The sequence below is a fragment of the Thunnus albacares genome, chromosome 13 (genome assembly GCF_914725855.1).
Source record: "Thunnus albacares chromosome 13, fThuAlb1.1, whole genome shotgun sequence".
NCBI lineage: Eukaryota > Metazoa > Chordata > Actinopteri > Scombriformes > Scombridae > Thunnus > Thunnus albacares.
In genome coordinates, this window is record NC_058118.1 from 5,405,879 (window position 1) to 5,425,177 (window position 19,299).

The 19,299-nt window shown below is 42.4% G+C and overlaps 1 protein-coding gene across 16 annotated transcripts in view; it reads right to left on the minus strand.

Annotated features, from left to right (window-relative positions):
• Positions 1–19,299, minus strand: part of auts2a (activator of transcription and developmental regulator AUTS2 a) — a 479,781-nt gene that overhangs the window by 107,242 nt on the left and 353,240 nt on the right. For all 16 annotated transcript variants that reach the window (XM_044369937.1, XM_044369938.1, XM_044369953.1 and 13 more), the window contains one exon: positions 1,728–1,757. In XM_044369937.1, the coding sequence (XP_044225872.1) occupies positions 1,728–1,757 (30 nt within the window). The remainder of the gene's footprint in view (positions 1–1,727; positions 1,758–19,299) is intronic.

Genomic DNA, 19,299 nt, shown 5'->3' on the forward strand with positions numbered 1-19,299 from the left:
TGAATCAGGCTAAACTCAGTGACATCTTCAAGAGACTGATGAAAATGAAATGTGTGCATGACTAGGGCTAGACTTAACACTTTCTAACTCATTTTTACCAACAAAAATGTTTTCTTGTATAACCTCCACAAAGTAGTAGAATTTACACAATTACCACTCTCTGTGTGTCATTCTGTTTTACTAAGTATCTCTAATACTCCTCTTCTGATTGGCTTTGATGACAAAACCTGTCCATTGTTGTAGCACTATAACCATTCAACAATAAGATGGTGACACTAATATAACCATAAGTGTCACCATCAGCCCAAACCTTCAACTTTCACACCAGTATAGTGTGCTGTATCTCCTGGTCCATTACTCATACAGACACAACACTTCCTGTACAGATTCTACTCCAGACAGGAAGATGTCTCTTGAATCTGGTGATTCCATGACGTTTTCTGCACTGCCACCATCAGGCCAAACCTCACCAAGCCTTACAAAACTATTCTGACTATTTCCAGTTGGCGCTTCTGTTATTTTTAAAAACCTTTGTACTTGTTTGTTAGTGATTGATTATGTTTCCCTGCAAATGTTTTATTTTATGTTTTTTAGTGCAAAGCTGAAACAAAGGTGACAAAATTGAAACCATGCACCTCTCAGCAAATATAGCACATTATTACACCACAGAAAGATGCTATAGATCTTGACAGTGGGAGGTGTTATTTGAAATTATAGGAGCAGAAATAAACAATGAACACCTGATTATAGGATTGTGTTATTTCCAATTAGCAAAGGCGTGTGTCGCAAAAGGCAGGCAGATAGATAGCTAGATGCGGCACAAGATACGGAGCTTTCCAGAAGCGCCAGCCGCTGGCCAAACAGCCGACTGCTCATTTAAGTCCAGCCGGCTACTTCTTAAAAAACAAATGATTAAAAACATGTTCCCCTTTAAAATAACCTTGTTTATGTTCGTTGAATAAGAGTACATTTATGTTTCCCGTAAAACAATACATTAAAAAATAATAAATTATGTCTTAATTACAAAAGTTCTGATCAGTCAGGAATAGGTTGGTTTTAAATATTAACAGCTATTTACAGACTGTGTGGGCTAAAACACACAAGAAGCCTAATTCTCCTTTACAATAATTCACCATATGTTTACAATCAGGTAGGCAAACTCATTAAAATAAGCAATAATTAAGATCAGTGAATATGATTGGAATAGTGGTATTAGAATGTTCCGGAGGCCACCAAATTTGGGCTTTTATGGCCAAAATTTTTCTCTGGGGGGGCATGCCCCCGGACCCCCCTAGCTGGCTACTTTTTCCCACTGGCTTTTTCCCACTTTTTCCCATATCCTCATGGAAAGCCCTGCAGGATATACAAATATATGCAATGTACTTCATACTGTGGATATGCCAGTCAGTGCTTGGCTTTAAGCAAAAGAAAGCCTGCACCACCAGCCCTGGCTGTCACAGCAGTCTCATTTAAATGTCATCTAAATCCTAAAAACCCAGAACAGTTCGATTTAGATTTTGCACATCATTAAGTCATTTATAATTAATGCGCTGCTAATTAAGGCTTTCTCATAGTTATTAACAGGATGTTTAATTCTAATTACATTAAATTCTCAGCCTTAAAGAAAGTATAATATTTGAATCTTATTGAAACCTGATAAAGGATGCCTAAAATAACCCAAGCACATTTAATAGTACATAAAAAATGACAGTGAAAGGCAGGCTTACCTTGTCGTCTTGGTCACTCTCAGTGTCACACTGCAAGACAAAGAAAGGTAAAGCTGAATATTGGTAATAATATGTGTATTCCCTGTTTTATAACTGCTCCTGCTTGGATTGCATTCAGTTCCGACACATGAGTGCCATAATCTAATTTACCTTTTCAAATGGCATATCTTATCAGCTCTTTAATGACGAACTTATCATACTCATATTCAGTGTCTGAATATCATCAGATCACTTCATTAGCTGACACAAGAACTGGAATGTGTAACAAAGCAATTTTCTCATGAGCAGCCGTGCTCTTGTTAACATTGAAACCTATGTGAAATTCAGATGGAGCTGGAATCTCAAAACACTAACCGCCACTAGAATTATAATTCCATGATGTGTGTTCCTGCTTGAGGCTGGGGATGGTGAAATGACAAGAGAAGGAAGGGAACTTTGTAATGGAGGGAGGAAAAAGTGGTTAGATTTCATTTTTTCTTTCCAATTTCAATTTCAAGGTCCACTTAATTCTTTATCAACTAATTAGTGTGATGCTGGGTGACTGGCGGCCCTCAACGTTGTGCATATGGCTGAGGTGCAGAGAAGCACTGGAGTCGGTAATGAAGAAGGCACTGGGGGGGAATATGGGCAGGGGTTGGCACAGTATTTGTGTGTGTGTGTGTAGGCGGGGGGGGACTGGGAGTGCAGGGAGGGGTTGGTGGGTGTCGATTAAAGTAGGGAGGGAGGGAGGGAAGGGGGTGAAATGATTGACAGCCTAGGGATTGAGTGACAGAAGGCCCTGCCATTTTTTCTTTCTCTCTCTTTTTTTTGCTTCCATCTCTTGTTTTTTGCTGATCTGGGGCCCTGCAGAGCTCAAAGGTAGCTGGCTGGGCTCGTGGCTGGTCTGTTTCTCAGGCTGGACAGTAAAAAGGGGCCTTGTGAGCTCAGCAGGAGCATAGCATCCAATTTACAGGCCTGTCCCACACGGCCCCAGGGGCCGCCTGCGGCACACTGCCATGATGGTCAGCTCCAGCAGCTCATAAATTATGCAGCGGCAATAAACGCACTGGGCAAACACTCCTCAGACGTTCTCTGCTCTCCATTTCTTTCTCACTCTTTCTCCACCACCCACAACATTCCACCCTCATTTTAATACAGTGTGCAGAGAGCCAGCAGCCCTATAGACAATCAGCTGGAAGAATAAATAACGGTAATGAAAGACGAGTGCAGGTTCTGATTACACGTGAGTGTCTAATAGAAAAAGCCGCACACTGCGTGTATTAATGCACATCTATTGTTGCTTGTGAATAAATAGGCGTGTCTGCAATGCTTCGCTCTCTCTTGTGGCCTCCCACACAGGGCTGACTAATGCAGCAGCAGACAAGATCTGATGAGCAGTATTAGCTGTCTCAACTGCTTCCATATATTGAGGCCTCTCAGAATATGACAACGGTAATGCGACCGAGCACTCATTAGCTGCTTCTCTGCTTGTGCACACTACACACCTGGGAACACAGGCATGCAAGGGGTTCAAATAATGGACATCATTTCAGTTTTTTCCACTGTGTTGTGATCCATAAAAAAAAAAAAAAACACACTACGAGCCTTTCTTTCTTTCTTGTGTTCCTTCTTTTTGCTCTCTCTCCTTTTCCCTGTTCCCTGGCTGTGCAGCCAATTGCTTTGATTGCCAAGATAGAAGACGGCTGGAATGACTTGCCCTTGCTTGTGAAGCAAATGGAACATGCTAATGGAACTCATCGTATTACCCGATGCAAAAGTGCCATAGCTCATTACTTTAAGATAAAAGGATATCATTGTAGACGGCAAGCAGAATTGACTTTCTGTGCTGCGACTTGATGATGATTTAATCAACTGCTCTCTTTCACTTCTCATCCCTGCGCCTGTCGCTTTCGCAGGTGCCACTAAACGAAGCACTCACACGGCTAGTGGGGGAGAGAAAAGAAAAGAAATTGCTGTCATTACTTTTTTTCCCTAGGAATAGAGGTATGCAAATTTCCCAGAGCGACAAAGGGTGGAAAAAAGGGAAAACTTAATAAAATGGAAATACCTTTATAATGAGCAAAGTAAAAAATCCTGAGATCAGGCCTGACAGGCAAGGGCAGGCAATTTGATCGTCCTTACAGTGAAGACGCCAAAGCTCCCCTCACACTCGCTGCTCAAGTATAGAAAAAAAAAGGTAACAAAAAGTAACAAATAATGATAACTGTGAAAAGATAAAAAACACATCTCAGGCATACAAACAAGTCAGTGCTGTCACTCACTGATAAGTGATCATAGTGAACTAATGCGTAGCCTCATGCATAAAGCAACCTGAGGCGGGGGAGAAGAATCCCTGCATATATGGATTTTTCCGCTCCTTGTATTTCTACTTACTGACTCTTACATTAGAATCAGAGCCGGAAAGCCAGAAAGTCTCGGCTTTGCACTTGGCAGTTGGAAACGTCACGAATGATGGGAAGACCTCATCATTAATAACAGGTATTGTATTGTTTTAGGAGGTATGCATGAGCTCAAAAATTCAGTTATTGCTACGATTATGGGTAATCTGAACAGCTACTGATGAGTGAGAATGAATAAACCTGCAGATCTATGGTTAACTGTAATGTCAAAATCACTTTATACCAATCCTGGGAGGCCATGTCTACTGAAAAGACACATGTCAGAGGTTTAAAATGAATGACAAAAATGAATATTTCATAGTGAAGTGAGAAAAAACACAACAACAATGGTGCTATTGAGATCAGTGGAGTTAGCTCTTCTAACGGGCTGAGGTAGGAAATGGCTCTTATTTAAAGCAACAGTCATGTACAATAAGGAAACCATTAGTCCTGGGAGGGGGCTGACAAAGAAAAGTGATACTCTACCCAGGCCCACTGCTATTTACACAGGGCCAGCATTATACTGTACAGCTAGACCCTAGTGTTTAGTTTAAGTAACACAGGAATGTCAAACATTAGCTTCAGCTCTAAGAGCTGTTGATGTTGGCCTGTATCCGGAGCACTTCTGATTGCCCCTCTGCTCTCACCCGGGCCTCTATTTTGGCTGAGTGCTCTTACAAATTTCCCTGCGCTCTGTCCAAGCATCAAGCCTTTTGTTTATATTGGTCTGGGAGTAGGAGTAAATTATTCTTGTCCTAAATCCTCTCCAGCTGAGAGTAATACTGGCCGAATAGAAGGGGAACATAAGGAGCTATGGGCCGAATGCTAAATGATGCAGCTATGCTATCGTCTGTAGCAGCAAGGCTCACCAAAGTCTCCTGCCAGAGCCACCCGCAGAAAAATGTCTGGACCGAAGAGTTAACCACATCACACAAGGATGCGTGCGAGGCAAGTATGCCTTGTTACCTTTTCCAACATAACCTCCTGGAAATCCACTGGTCCACAAATACTAACAGATGTTAAGTTAATCAAGACAAAAATTACATGCATAAACGATAATTCTTAAAGCAAACAGGGTACATTTAACAGGTTTATTATATTTATATATATATATATATATATATATATATATATATATATATATATATATATATATATATATATATATATATATATATCTGATCTGCTGTCTCCAGTGTTACAAGTTGCCTCTAATTTTTTCGTAAATGCCATCTTCTTAAGTGTAGATCTGTGATGGATGCGTATTGTCGCCCCCATGAGTGACATTAGCCTCAGGTTATGCTGCTTGCTATCCGTGACCTTAGAATTAATTATGGTTGATACGGGCTTCATTAAAGCACCCCATTGCACAGAAGATGGTGTCTGTTTATCAGTCTGAGCCAGATTGTCCTGCAGGATGGCTGAAGGGGTTAAAGCCCAGCGAGGAGGCCAACCTGCTTGCATGCCTGGGAGCTGGAAAGACAGCATGAAGGATGGCAGCCATTGCCACGGTCAGCTCTGACAGTGCCAATTTGATGTGCTGTCGTCAAGGGCTCCTCATTCCCTCCTCCTAACAGCTCCTTCCAGATAGCTGCGCGTCCTGATGGTTTTCTGATGCGAACAGTCACATGGCAAAATGGTTTTCTCCCCTCCTGCTGCATCCTCCTCCATCTGCTGCTGGGGCCTGGGTGCCGCCGACCGCCTGCCTGTCACAGCGTGCGTGGAAATTAGCTGGGGAGGAGGTGCTCGCTTGTGCTAATTACATTTTAATCATTGGAAATGTGTTGGCAAATCAAGCCTTGATTGCCATCTTGGAGCCCAGAGCTCCTCTCTGCAGGTTGGGGATGGGAGTAGGAGGGATGTGGGGCTACAATACGGCTAGGCCCAGTCTCATCAAGCTGGACACCTCGCTCTCCACCGCAGCTTGATATGGCGGCATGCCTGGCCTACCGCTGGGTAGGGGCTGTGCCACATTATTCATGGGGAATAGAGGAAGACCAGGATGTCAAAACGGGGATCTGTGCCATGCTTATTCTCAAATCCCCCACTCACACCTCCCGTTCCTGACTGTCTTTCTCTTACTCCCTCTCTCTTTCTCACCCACACATTACACAGTCTGCCAGTCCCGCCACTGTGAATTGAGGAACAACAAATAGAGCTGGGCAGGAGGAGACTGATGAGCTCAGGGTTTGCTACACAGCACCTGCTTTGGCACACAGAGCTGGAGCAGCAGGCCCGTCACAATACACTCACAAATTAGTTTCTTATAACACAGACATGAAAAAAAGAAGCTGACGGTAAAATCGGTTACATCGAATTTAGAATTTTTTAGAAAATAATGGGAATAATGTTAAGGGTGGCGACACGAGCATGGTCCATACTGAATGGAGATGTGGTCCAATTTGTTTACTGCACCAAAGGCAACAACATGACCACTCAACCGCCAACTTCATGCAGCTTTGTCACCAGCTGTGACTTGTGATATTAATGAACCGACAGACCTTCTGTTTAAGACCCCATTTTCCTTAGTCACTGTTAACCACTGCTACACTACAGACTGATTCACACTCATAATGAACCAAAAAACAGTGCCAAACACACACAGGCCCAACTGCACACTGTGCTTAAGTGACTTTACACTGGAGTGAACCTCAAATAAACTCTGGGATTACTTTACTTAGAAATAAGTCCAGCAGACACACATTTCATAAAAAGGTATCCATAAAAGACAGATTTGTAAATACACCTAAAAGTTCAGCCAGTGGGAGGAAATTCAACATGACATGCCTGACTGGGACAGATCATTAAAATAAGCAGGGTTCTGTGGTGATGACATCAAACATTTAATTTCCACAGCATCTGCTTGATGTCCAACTGTCATATGAAAGTATGGCAGGAAAGAAAAGACCTAAAGAAAATCATAAGGAAAACAAAACAGCACAGCTCGAGTGTTTGAGACAGTCTATATAGTCACATAAGGCAAACGCCTCCTCCAGCAGCCAAGAATGTTTCGTCAGGGAGGACCAGACTTCTGTCTGGACTAATATAACCAGGTCTGATCCACATGTAGAGCACCGGCCAAATGCAGCAGGCCAACATCTGAATGCAATTTCCCTTCAAATGTAAAACTTTATCCAGAAGATATTCAATTTGACCGCAAACTCTAGATTCCAGTCACTGGGAGAAGTGGAGCTAAAGGAGGGACGATGGGGGAGAAGCACAGAAAAATGAAGCCTTCCATAAAATAATAAGAACTTTATAGTCTGTGACCTCTGGTTTCAATACTCTGGAGTGCATTCTTTTTATGTTTTATTTCACTGGACTGTGCCCAAACTTACTGAAAGAATATTTGAGAAAGTTCTAAACGAAACTCTTTATTATTAATTCCATATTGTTCAGTCTCTAATGATTTATATTAAAACAGCACCAATGATGTCAAACCAGAGAGTTGGCCCAGCAATATCTGCAAAAGGAACTCCATGTTGAGGTTCATACACTTTTCAATGCCAGGGATGAAAAGATTTGTTCAGGAGGCATACGAGTGGTGGATGTGTATGTTTCCTTTTGTTTGAGTGTGGAGGAGGGTAGGACATTTAACTCAACCTGAGATGTGCAACGTACTACTGAAGTGATGCTTGCCAGAAACAGATGTTGCCGCAGGGTAAGCCTCTCTGTTGATCAGTCCCATCCACCCACCCACCCACCCCACACAAACACACACACACACACACACACACAAACACACACACCTGACAAGGACCAGGGTAGGAAGGAAGAAACAGAGAGGTGCAGCACTTTGCTGTCTTAAAAATCCATTTGTTACACAAGCACCCAGTATCTTTCCTTCCAGAATCATCTCAAGGCGAATCTCTGGGCTACAGGCGAGGCTCCGGGGTGCCTGGCGGTGGGAAGCGTTTACTGGTTATCTGATAAAAAAAAAACAAAAAAAAAACACACTGCTGCAACACAAAAGTGTGGGCACATACACAAACACCCACAAACACACACCTTGCCTCACCCCAGTTCTGCACTCTGTTTCCATAAGCCAACAGGGAACTGAGGCACAAAGCAGATGCTGGATTAATCAAAGATTAATAGAAGGATTTTGAGATAATTACATACATCAAATTGCATTGTTTTTGCGGTTATAGTGACTCCCCTGAGATGAGCCCTCTTGGTGTGTATTTTAATTACCCCACATGCTAGACATTAACAATGATGTGATTTGGCATCTTCATTACAGCAATCTGGCCACGCACATAAACAATCAATTTTAGACTATTTGTGGAATGCTCTTAAAAAAAGCAGAATTCCCAGCGTCAAGACAAACTGGGTTTTGAAGAGGAGAGGAAGTAAGTGTGGGGGAGTTTTGCACAGATGAGTAGATGGAAGCAGAAATTAATTTCAAGCTAGATGAACAGGCATATTTGCCCTGTTCTCACCCCAGAGATGCTGACCTGTTAGAGCTAGTGAAATATACCACTGGGTATTGAACCTCAATACTTTTTTGGTCCCGAATGAAATGTGTTTGTAGCACCGAGCATTGAAAACTATCAAATATCAAAAGCTGGCACTGAATGTCATTCTGATTCTTACTCGTTGTCTTATTCTTTGATCTGTTTCTGAGTTAAATAATCAATTTAGGACCTTTTCACACCCGAAAGTCTGAACCAAGGTCCAAACCAAGGTTCATGTTTTGTTACATTGTATAGATTTCCAGTTAGTTTTGGTTTCACATCGCAATTATGTGAGCGCACTAAAGAACTTTACATGACATACCTAAACCCTGTCATCATCACCTACGTAAGCTGCGTCTCTCTATACTCGACATTGATTGGTTTATAGACGGGTGTGAGTCTGACGTCAGCATGTCGTCAATTTGGCGGGTAGCCTTCTATCACTGTTTGAATTAATGGAGAAAAATAAATGGACAGATTCATTTCATTGCCACTATAATTATATTATTACAGCTAACCCAGTTGAAACTGGGGAAGACTCCACCACCTTAATGGGTGAGCTTGTTGGTCGAGTGCCCAGAATGCTATCCAGGTCGTCATAAAAAGGAAATTTGTGCTTTTCATTGGTTGATGCACTGCTTCTTCTAATGGCATTGTGCACCTCTGTATACTCCTGCCGCAGTTTATCTCAGGAAGCATTGCTCTCTCGTGCTCTCATATCCTCTCTCTCTCATCCTCTCTGAAAATACCTGGAAAGTGTCGGCATTTTTATGAGTTTTTTCCGGTTGACTTTTTATAATGTCATCGGACCATATTTCAATTAAAACTCCTCTCTCCATGCAGCTTATTTTTCCTTTTTCTGGCTCTTACAATAGCCTGCTGGAACTTCCTGTAATTGGTCTGAAAGTCTAAACCATCCAAAAATGTTTCACACTAGAAACGAACCGAACGATGGTTCAGTTTGATCCAAGACCATCTCATTTCATTGGACTAAGGTTCGGCTGTTTGTTCTAGGGGAGGTTTCACACCTGTAATTTTGGTTCAGATCAAGCTGAAAAGTCTGAAAGTCTGGATCAAACAAAGTAAATGTGAAAGGGATCTTAGACTGTCATTTATATAGGTTTAGTTATATAGGTTCTTGTACAGCTGCTTGTGTGTACACAAAATATAACTTTAGACAAGTTTGGAATCTTTTGTTCAATGATAAAAAAAAAAGGATTTTGTAGAGAAAAACACATTTACACATATATATATTTAAAAAAGTATTATTTTAATATCAGTACTGATATATTTCATATCATATCCTAACAGCACTAATATAAAAAATTTAGATGAAAGCTATTCCCTGTGAAATGTGATAACATCACACACAATGGAGCGATTCTGAAATAGGCTATATAACCTTAACACAATTTAATAAATATAGAAATGTCCTCCTTATACAGAAAATAATCTCTGCCTGTCACCTCTATTATTACTTGTTACATCCATGGCTTGGATGTACTTGGACGTATGCTTTACAACGGGCTGCAACCCTCTGTTGTCAACAGATATAAACCTCATCTGCTCCCTTCACCTCCCACTTCCAGCTCTCCCTCCCTCCACACTGACTCATAGCTGCGGGGGGAGAAAAACATCAGGATTAGGTTCTGTGCCTCTAATCACTTAACTCCTCACACCTGATGGCACACTATTAACTTTGACTGTCTCCAGTGACCCTGCGGGTCGTTGCCCATCACATCAAGTTTTTATTAGGGAATTTTCCTCATCATTAGCCATGGCCTGGAAACGAGCCATTAATATTCATACTGGCAAACCAAAATGAGGTCCCACTGATTTTCCATCATCTAGGCTATCTGCGCAGCTGCTGCTGTTAACAATCACCCCAGTGCTGCACGTTCGCCACGTATCATTATGGGGCTCCATAAAGCCCTTTCTCTGGGTCTGCCGTGATGGGAAGGGGAGTAAGGTGGAGGAGGAGGAGGAGGAGGAGGAGGAGGAGAAGGCTGCAAGGCTTGCAGCCAGCTGACACCCGTCTGAAAGAAACTGCCCAGCTCTGCCAACAATCTGCCTGGAAGTCTCATGCATAAAGACCGGCGCTGTCAATGCTAACAACCCCTGCAGGCTCTGCCAGCGACACAGCTGAGATACGCAGAGTTCCCTCGGTGCTCACACATTAGAGCACACGCTGTTTATCAGTCTGTAATGGCAGCTAGGAATGCATCGCTTTGGAAAGGTTTGAAATCTTGTACAAGATGCTAACATACGTATGTGAAGATCATCAGGGAAGGTTTCATTTACACACATATTCTCTGTTATATTCCAATAAATACTACATAGCAGATTATCATTTAGAAAAGTGCCATATATATACAGTAGAAATAAATCCCGAAGGAAATGCAATATTTTGAAAGGATCCTCCAGGAGATAGTTGTTTAAAATAAGAGGCATTTAACTCTGCATATGGTAGAAGAAGACCTGGAGTCTGAGTTACCGCCTCCCGTGCATCCAAAATGGCTGCCCATGTTTCAAGACTGTAGCTCATTCTCAAAATGATGCACCCTGTTTGTGTCTCTGCTTCTCTGTAACCAGAGGAGGGCATCTCACATCTCTGCTGCCGGCGAGAGAGAGCAGGTGCTCCACACTGGTGTGAACACAGGCCTGATAAGGTGCTCCAGAGCAACAATGTCCCAGGCATCTCCTGCTGATAAGACTCCCCTCTCTCTCCCACTCACCAGAACTGAGACTAGCTGGTCCCGATACAGGGGAAGGCCTCCCGTGTGTCATGGGTGGTAGCAACAATTAAGTGGCAACACCCTGACAGGCTGAGATAAACTTCCCACTTGTGCTCTTATACTACACCATGTCCCACAGACGCGGGGTCGACCCCTCAGTGCTCCTCCTCGCTGGATGAACCATGAAAATGAAATCTGTAGATCAGTTATGTGAGCTAATATGTGAAAGGCCAGTCAGCTGTGAATTGTTGATAAGATTTACTGTGACAGGTTGCTTAGTTTACAAATGATATTTTAAGTGAGCACTTGATGTTATTAGTTGGGAACTGTTCAGTTACCCAGGTTGGAAAATAGTGTCTTGATTTCATAAACAGATTGCACAGTCAACAACTTTCAGTAGAATGAGGACATAAGGTGAGACACCAAAACAGATGCAGCCACTTCAGCACTGTCTTCCCAATAATTAGAGCTGCAGTGACAAAAACACTTTGTTATTCTCCTACTATGATTTGCTAGCTGTCACAGTGTACATCTGAGTTGCCTCATTATACAGAAAGTACTCAAATAAAAGCCGACACTGCACACTCCTGTCAAGATTCTGTCTAGCGCACATGCAAACAAGCAAAGATGAATAAACATTAGTTGTTGTTGAGGGCTGGTCTTTGAGCCGCGAGGCTCACAAAGATCCGCTTTGTACAAAATAAAAATATTTAATTTGAAAGACTGATGCAAGGCAAAATGAAATTAAAAGGAACCCATGCTAACTGCTAAAACAAATTACTTGCAGCGCGCTAAATTACATTTGCTCCTCCATCAGCGAGATCAAACGAGCCTAGTTTGACTCTCCTGCGCTAATGATTTCCTGCACTCACCTCCTTTTTCATCCCAGGGGTGTTAATAAACACTCAGTCTGTTTTTTTTGTTTGTTTGTTTGGTTTATTTATACATTTCCCAGCTCTATGTCTCATGTAGCTCCTTCCCTCTCTCGTTCACTTTGCCCACACCGGTGGCAGGCTGGGTGAATTAGAGGGATCTAATGTAATCCCAGGGACAGCGGGCTCCTGAAAAACGTGCTCAATTAAAGCAGGATGAGCCCAGTGGGAGCATCCCTGGCGGAGCGTGGGGTGACTGACACGGCCCTTTGGTTGGGATTAATTAGCATGCTAAGTGGTAGAGCACGATAGCAGGCTGAAAGCCATGGACCAGCCATCTGACATCCACCACCTACCACAATACCAGCAGCACAGCCATGGTTGTAACTCGCCCTCCGGCCCTCAAAGCCATGATTTTACCTCCTGACAAAGGCATACAAATATGCACTGAAGCCAGAGACGAGGGTACTGAGGCTGTCTGTGGTAGAGCACTCAGCTCAGAACATGTTCTATTCTGTACATCTTTTGTTGAGAACATTACAAATAAAATGTCTCAACTTTAAAAAAAAGTCTTGATGTTTTTTCAGGCTGCTCAATTGTACTTTTTAAATATGATTCCAGGTTTTGTCTGTCCATTACAGTAGTGAACAGTCTGTCAGTAGGCTGGATCATACCGCATGACGCACATTGTAACAGGATGACAGCCAGAATTGTAGCACAACTCGCGTTCAACTGAAGGATAACTCCTAGATAGCAGAGCTGGCCAAAGATTAGTTCAATAAAAGACTGTAGTGTTGAGATGTTTAACTCCAGACAGCTTGCTTTTGTTTCTTGAAACCATTAGCAGTACGCAAACATTAGGTCAGACTGTGAGTGGTGAAATGGAACTTTTATTTTGGAGCCTTGATCTAACAGAGTCTCCAGACGTTTGTCAAACTGTAATGTTTTGCAGTGTTTCATGTGTTTTGTGTTTGATTGCTATACAGCAGAATACCACAGAGCTCAGGCCCCAAGGCTCTATGTTCATACTGACTGCCCCAGCAGGAGGGTGGACTTCAGAATGAAAGACTATGCATGAAGAAAAATGTTTGCCCAGCAATCTGGAACAACCAGCGCAATGTGAACACAACAACATGCCAACATCTGCATCAAATCCACATTTTGACTTTGTCAAAGGTTCTTCCTCTGTTCTCAAGCTTGTTTACTGTTTGCCTCGATCCTTCCGCGTTAACACTGCCAACATTCACAAAAATATCTGACTATACACTATTCTTTGCCAAGGATCTTCTTTTTAAACTTTTTTTTTTCTGTGGTTGAGATTTCAGGGTCACCTCCTCAAACATCTATGATTAGTGAAGTACTGGTTAAGACTCTGTGGAGTTTAACAAAAAGAGAACTCAGCTAACCACAAACACTGTGTGATCTGAGACAAGAGAAAAGGCTCAGTCTTTCTGAAATCGTTTTTTTATCAAATCACTTAGAGCACACAGCTTTTCAGAGAGACTGGTGTCTCGTCAGCGAGCGAGGGTCAGCTGTCATGTGGCGCACCAGTGTTTTTCTGGGCCACCGGTTCCTGCTACCCTTGTGTGTTGTTATAGTGTCTCTGAATAAGCGATCGTGCTCCAATAAAAACTGACCTACCCTCAGCTCTACTCAAGAGCTTTCAAGCCAACTCAGCACACAATATCCCACATAGTTTATGACAACCCTTCTCTGGGCAAAGACACTGGGAAGGAGAGAGAGGGAGGTTGAGAAACAGAGAAAATCACTGGAGTGTTTTGTCAGCTGTAATTACTCTCCAATTATATGGTCAAAATATGGCATTACAGGGCACTTTGTTGTCCAGGCAGCCTGGCTTTGATCAAGTTGTGGCAGAATGTGTTTCACATTAGAGGCCCCACTATGATGTGTGTTTCCTGTCACGACAAGGATAACAGTGAGGTCAGCAGAGCAAGGACTCCCCCCCCCTGCTGGGAGCAATAGCAGTCCAGCATCCATCCGTGGAGCATACTCCTTCTCACTGGCCACAGGGAATAGAATGAGATAAGGAGAAATAAGATTCAAAGAGAGAGATGGCTCACACAAATGGTCAAAATTGGATCTTCTGGTGACAAAAGTAGCAGTCATTCCCAGTGAGACCTTATAATTAGGGGTGGGAATCTTTAGGAAACTCACAATTCAATTCAATTGTGATTCTTTGGTGTCTGATTCGATTCAGAATGGATTCTCGATTGAATGAATAGAAAAAGAGGGGTGGGGGGGGGGGGGTTGGGAGGGGGCTATTTTCAGTCTCTGGCTCCAGTATACTCTGTGCCGAATCACTCACTGGTGTACTTAGTCCACTGAGATACAATATGAAAGATAACTGGCAGATAAGATAAATGGTCCGCAGCCTTTTTGTTTTAAAAGCCATCATCCAATATGCCGAACAGATGCAGGACTTTTGAGGTGAAAGTTATTTTCTTCACCTCAGAGTTGGTTTAAGTTGTTTAATGCTGCAGTGTGTGTTGGTCAGCTGGTCTCGTTCGTTACTGCTCGAGTTCACTGCTCTGCTAACATTAGTCTCCGAGTGACGGTGTAGGAAGTTTACAATATACTTCACATTCGTCTCATAAAGGTAATTATTTTCTCATTAAATCAAAAAATGCTTGCAACTGCTGCCTTTTGTGAAGATGAACTCTAGCGAATGTGTGTGCTGGAGACTGTCCGGGTGCTGTAGCTGCACTGCCCTCGCAGTTGAGTTTCACCTTTTCGTTCTGTCAACATCACATGATTAATGAACATTTAGAAAACTGTTTTTTTGACATTTCTGAATTGATGCAGAATCGTCCACGTCCGCATTGGGATGCAACTTAGAATCTTTTTTTTCCCCATCTCTACTTATAATGGGCGTAAACTCTGATTTTTATTATAAGTCATCTATCATCCATCTGTTGTAGTGCAAGGAAATTGAACTGATTCAGTTTATCTTGACTTGGTAACATTTGTTCCAGTCATAGTGTAACTAGCCTATTAAGCTGTTTTCACCACCTCGGAAGTTAAAAGGTACCCATTGGTGATGTCATTTTAACGAACAATACTTACATTAGCATTTTGCAGAAAAATGTGATTGTGTGTATCCTTAAAGTTCAAGAACATGTTGAAAACATTTCTAAACTCATTAAACAACTGCACAGCCTTGTATACATCAGCTTTCAGTTTTATTCTTTAACGTTATTGGCACATTACTACTTTAACTGACAGTTACCACCCTATGTAGTCAGCAGAAATGTGTAGATTGCGTTATTTAAAGCACTGCTATACAGCACCACTAGTGGTGAAAAACTCTTTAGGGTACCTTTAAATAAAGTATATTTTCTGAGCAGTGTGAGTGCAGGATATGTTAAACATGATATTATCTCTGTGGGCAATGTCATGGTTGAAGTGAACCCTGCGGTTTGCTTCAATGGTGTGAAGTTGATGGACCATTCATCACTTTAACACACAGCCAAGGTCAGAGCCTGTTGCCCTGGAGCACTACAGCCGGCATAATATATTAACACAGAGTGTTCAAGGAAAATTACCATGCCTTTGAATGCACTCGCTTTTACCCAACACATTCTCTCTTGGGTTGGCAGTCTGAAACAACCCACTTATCAAAGACACCCATGTGGGTAAAGAAAAACATTTCACTACACCATCTATGAGCTGAGGACAGCTTGCCAGATTTCTGTTGGTCATCTGCTGAAGGCCAATGAGAGCTCCTGCTAGGGGATATCAGTGGCATCCCAGGCCAGGCATGACATGTGCTCTCTCCAGGACCCCCCCTCAGGCCCTGCTGCATGCTGGCCTATGCTGTGGACACCACCATCTGTGCTGACTCCCGTTGGTAAGTTGGCAAACGAGGCTGCACAAGCAGCCTTCCCCTGATTTGGGCGTTCGGCCCGGGGGTTGGAGAAGGAGGAGGGTGGCTGTGGTGCGGTGAGGGATGCTCCCTGGTGTTTCAGAGAGCCACTCCATAACACTTTCCTCATGAGCGCTCCTCCGGAGGGCTGCTGGAACGTCTCGGAGCCATCTGGGGAGAAGTGGAGCGTGGCAGGGAGCAGCTGGACGCTTACAGCTGCTATTTAAGCCCTGGCAGCAGAGCTCCATATCAGTCAGTCAGCAGGAAATGCAAGGGAGCACAGCAGAGCAGAAACTAGCAGAGGAGAGCTCACAACACAGAGCTCCTGCTCCACACTCCTGACATGAGCTGTTCTGTCCTTTACTCACTAAACCCCACAGAGTTGTAAATGCAAAAAAGTAGCAAAAACTCTATAGAGCCCAATACTGGACTCAACAGCAGAAACATAGGCTATAATTTGTGTAAAATGCAATGAAGATCTGTTGCCAACAAGTGTTGTTTTGGTAGATAATATAGGTAATTCCAGTTGCAAGAATCAAAAAAATATATTTTATAAAAATTGCATTTATAACCCTAACTGTGAACAGTTACAGAATTTGGTTACACATAAAGAAATTAGTATGTTTAGGCAAGTATAAAACATAGAGAATATTCTGCAGATTAGAGTCCAGAAACTAGATCTTCAGGGATGTATTGTATACAGGTAAACTAGTGTTTAACAGAGAAAGCAAGTGCAGAGCCAGGAAGATGTCATGTTATCTTAAATTAAAGATGTGAACTGTGGTTTGTGGAGCAGTGTACATGAGATCTTATCTCACGGCAAAGACAAGTGTGAACAGAGTCAAGTCAGATAAAGTGAGGTAGGTCACATTACACTCGGGGAATCTGCCTGGGTTTACAGCAGCACTTAACTACAAGTAAACACTCTTGAGTAGTTCAATGAACAGACTGGTGGAAGTTGATGATTGACAGAATTATTCAGTATGTTTAGATGTATTCTAATAATTCACTTACATCCAGAGTAAGGCAATACTTTTATTTTTGCAACTGTAAGCACCGTGACAATGTTATTTTAGTTCCCTTAAGCTTGAAATCAGAGAAAGCATGCTTTGATCAAAAAGTCCTGGATTACAACCATTCAAATCATTTTGGCATGTTTACAGCTTTCTCAGATTTAAAAAAAAAAAAAAGTGTTTTCATTTTTACACATCTTAGGTAATGAAATGAATGGGATGCAAAGTTGCATTAGAAATACAAAAACTGGCAGGTTAGCAGCGGTAGGAAAAAAACAACAACTTTTTGGGTCATCAATTCAAAAAACACACCGAAAGACATTGCTTTCTCTTCTCACCTTCATATTCAGCAATAAATGAATCATATAAACTTTACTGGTGTAATTAGCTCATCTGAAACCACAGCCCTAATCTGATTCTTCACATTCATCAAGTTATGTTTGAGCATGTAAACATATTAACTATGAATTTGCAATGTAAACTTCAGGTATATGACACATATTGTGAGACAATTACAGAATATATTTTGGACTCCCTGCACAGATGACAACCAAGAAAACACTGACTCATAATATGTTTGTGCCGACACAATCCGAAGCTCAGAACAAAGGCACATGTAATATTTGGAAATAAATTATTTCACAATACCACTGCTTGTGGCACCATTTGGCAGAAGTGTTCACTACTTTGAAATGTGACTGACAGCATGTAGAGAGACTTAGAGACAAAATATAAAGACAGAAAATAGACTAGCTCTGAGTCACAGAGACACAGGCAGAAAAATGTGCACTAACAATCAACAAAGAAAGAACTGGATTCTCAGTAAATGCCGATTGGCCACTGGAGACTGCATGGGAGGTTTTCTCACAAAGCTGTACAAGTCTTGATTCTTGTGTGGATCCCAGGAGCTCAACCCCCCCCCATGTGAAGCTATGGGGAAAAAACTGCTTGTCAGGAGAACATTAATTAAAGTGTTAAAGGTAAAAGAAGTATTGACTTCCTTTCTTCTGCAACCTCCCCAACCACTAGCAGCCAGCAAACCCCACTGCCCCCCGAGGTAAAGTCTTCCACTAGCTCAGGCCCGGGAGCTAACTGGAAAAAAAGCCCCACTAAGACCAATTAAGGCCTTCACTAGGAGACTGAAAGGAAGACAAATGGAGGCAGAAGGCCCGATTACAAGAAACCTTTGTACAGATGTAAAGCAATTAGAGTGGTCTCAGGGGCCAGACAGTGCGGTACCTGTGAGTCATGGATCCTACAGCCAGTCGAAAGTCGGAACAATCCCTCTTTTCTGTTTAGGGCCCCAGTCAGCCTGTGTATTAGTGTCATATATCAGCTGATAGGCCTGGTATTGGTTTCTCTAGCGCAGGGAAGAGGCAGTAGTCTGCCAAAGAGGACCACTCCACCCTCCATTATCCGTCTGTTGGGAGAACAGGGGCTCTATTATACATTCAGGCGGGGCTTTTCGATAAAACAAGGGCAGATAGGAAGTGTGGAAGCTCTCAGGTGTCTCCTTCCACCGGGGAAGTTTGTCAGAGAGGTCATTCTGATAAAAGCTGGGGTAATTATCCTGCACAGCACCACCGATTACCAGTCAGAGCACATTTAACCAGGAAGCTACTGTGACCTCTACATCACAAAAGGGATGGCAGCAAATCTACACTGACGTAGCTTTAGTCTGAACACCATCAATGTAAAAATCTATGCACTGCTGTAAGAAATGCACTGCTATAGCTTAATTCTTCATTTAGCAAATTTCTTCGCCTAATCACTGTTATCATCCTTCTAGTTCAACTCATATTTCTCAAAAAATGCAACATGCAGTCTTTGTAGATTTCATACTGTCACTATTGCAGTGTCTCTCTACATATATCATTGATGGTCACAACAAAGAGCAGAAGGGGTCAGAATCTGCACAGTGACAAATTGATTGCTAATGGAAATTTATGTTCAGTGGTCCGATCTACAATTAACTAAAGCAAAAACCCTCCTTGTGACCTCAGATTATGAAATAATTTTGACAAATGGAGCCCTGGTCTATAATGACCTTTTTCCCTTCTTCTAAGACGAGGCTAGCTGCAGCCCTCATTATTTATGGGTGACTTTAAAAAGCAGGTATAGGAGAATGAATGTGCGGCTGTCAGTGTGTGTAATGGGGCTAATAATGGTGTCCTGTGTGCCGCATAATGAACCCCACCCCCATAGAAAAGCTATCTCCTCTTCTCTGCCAGTTT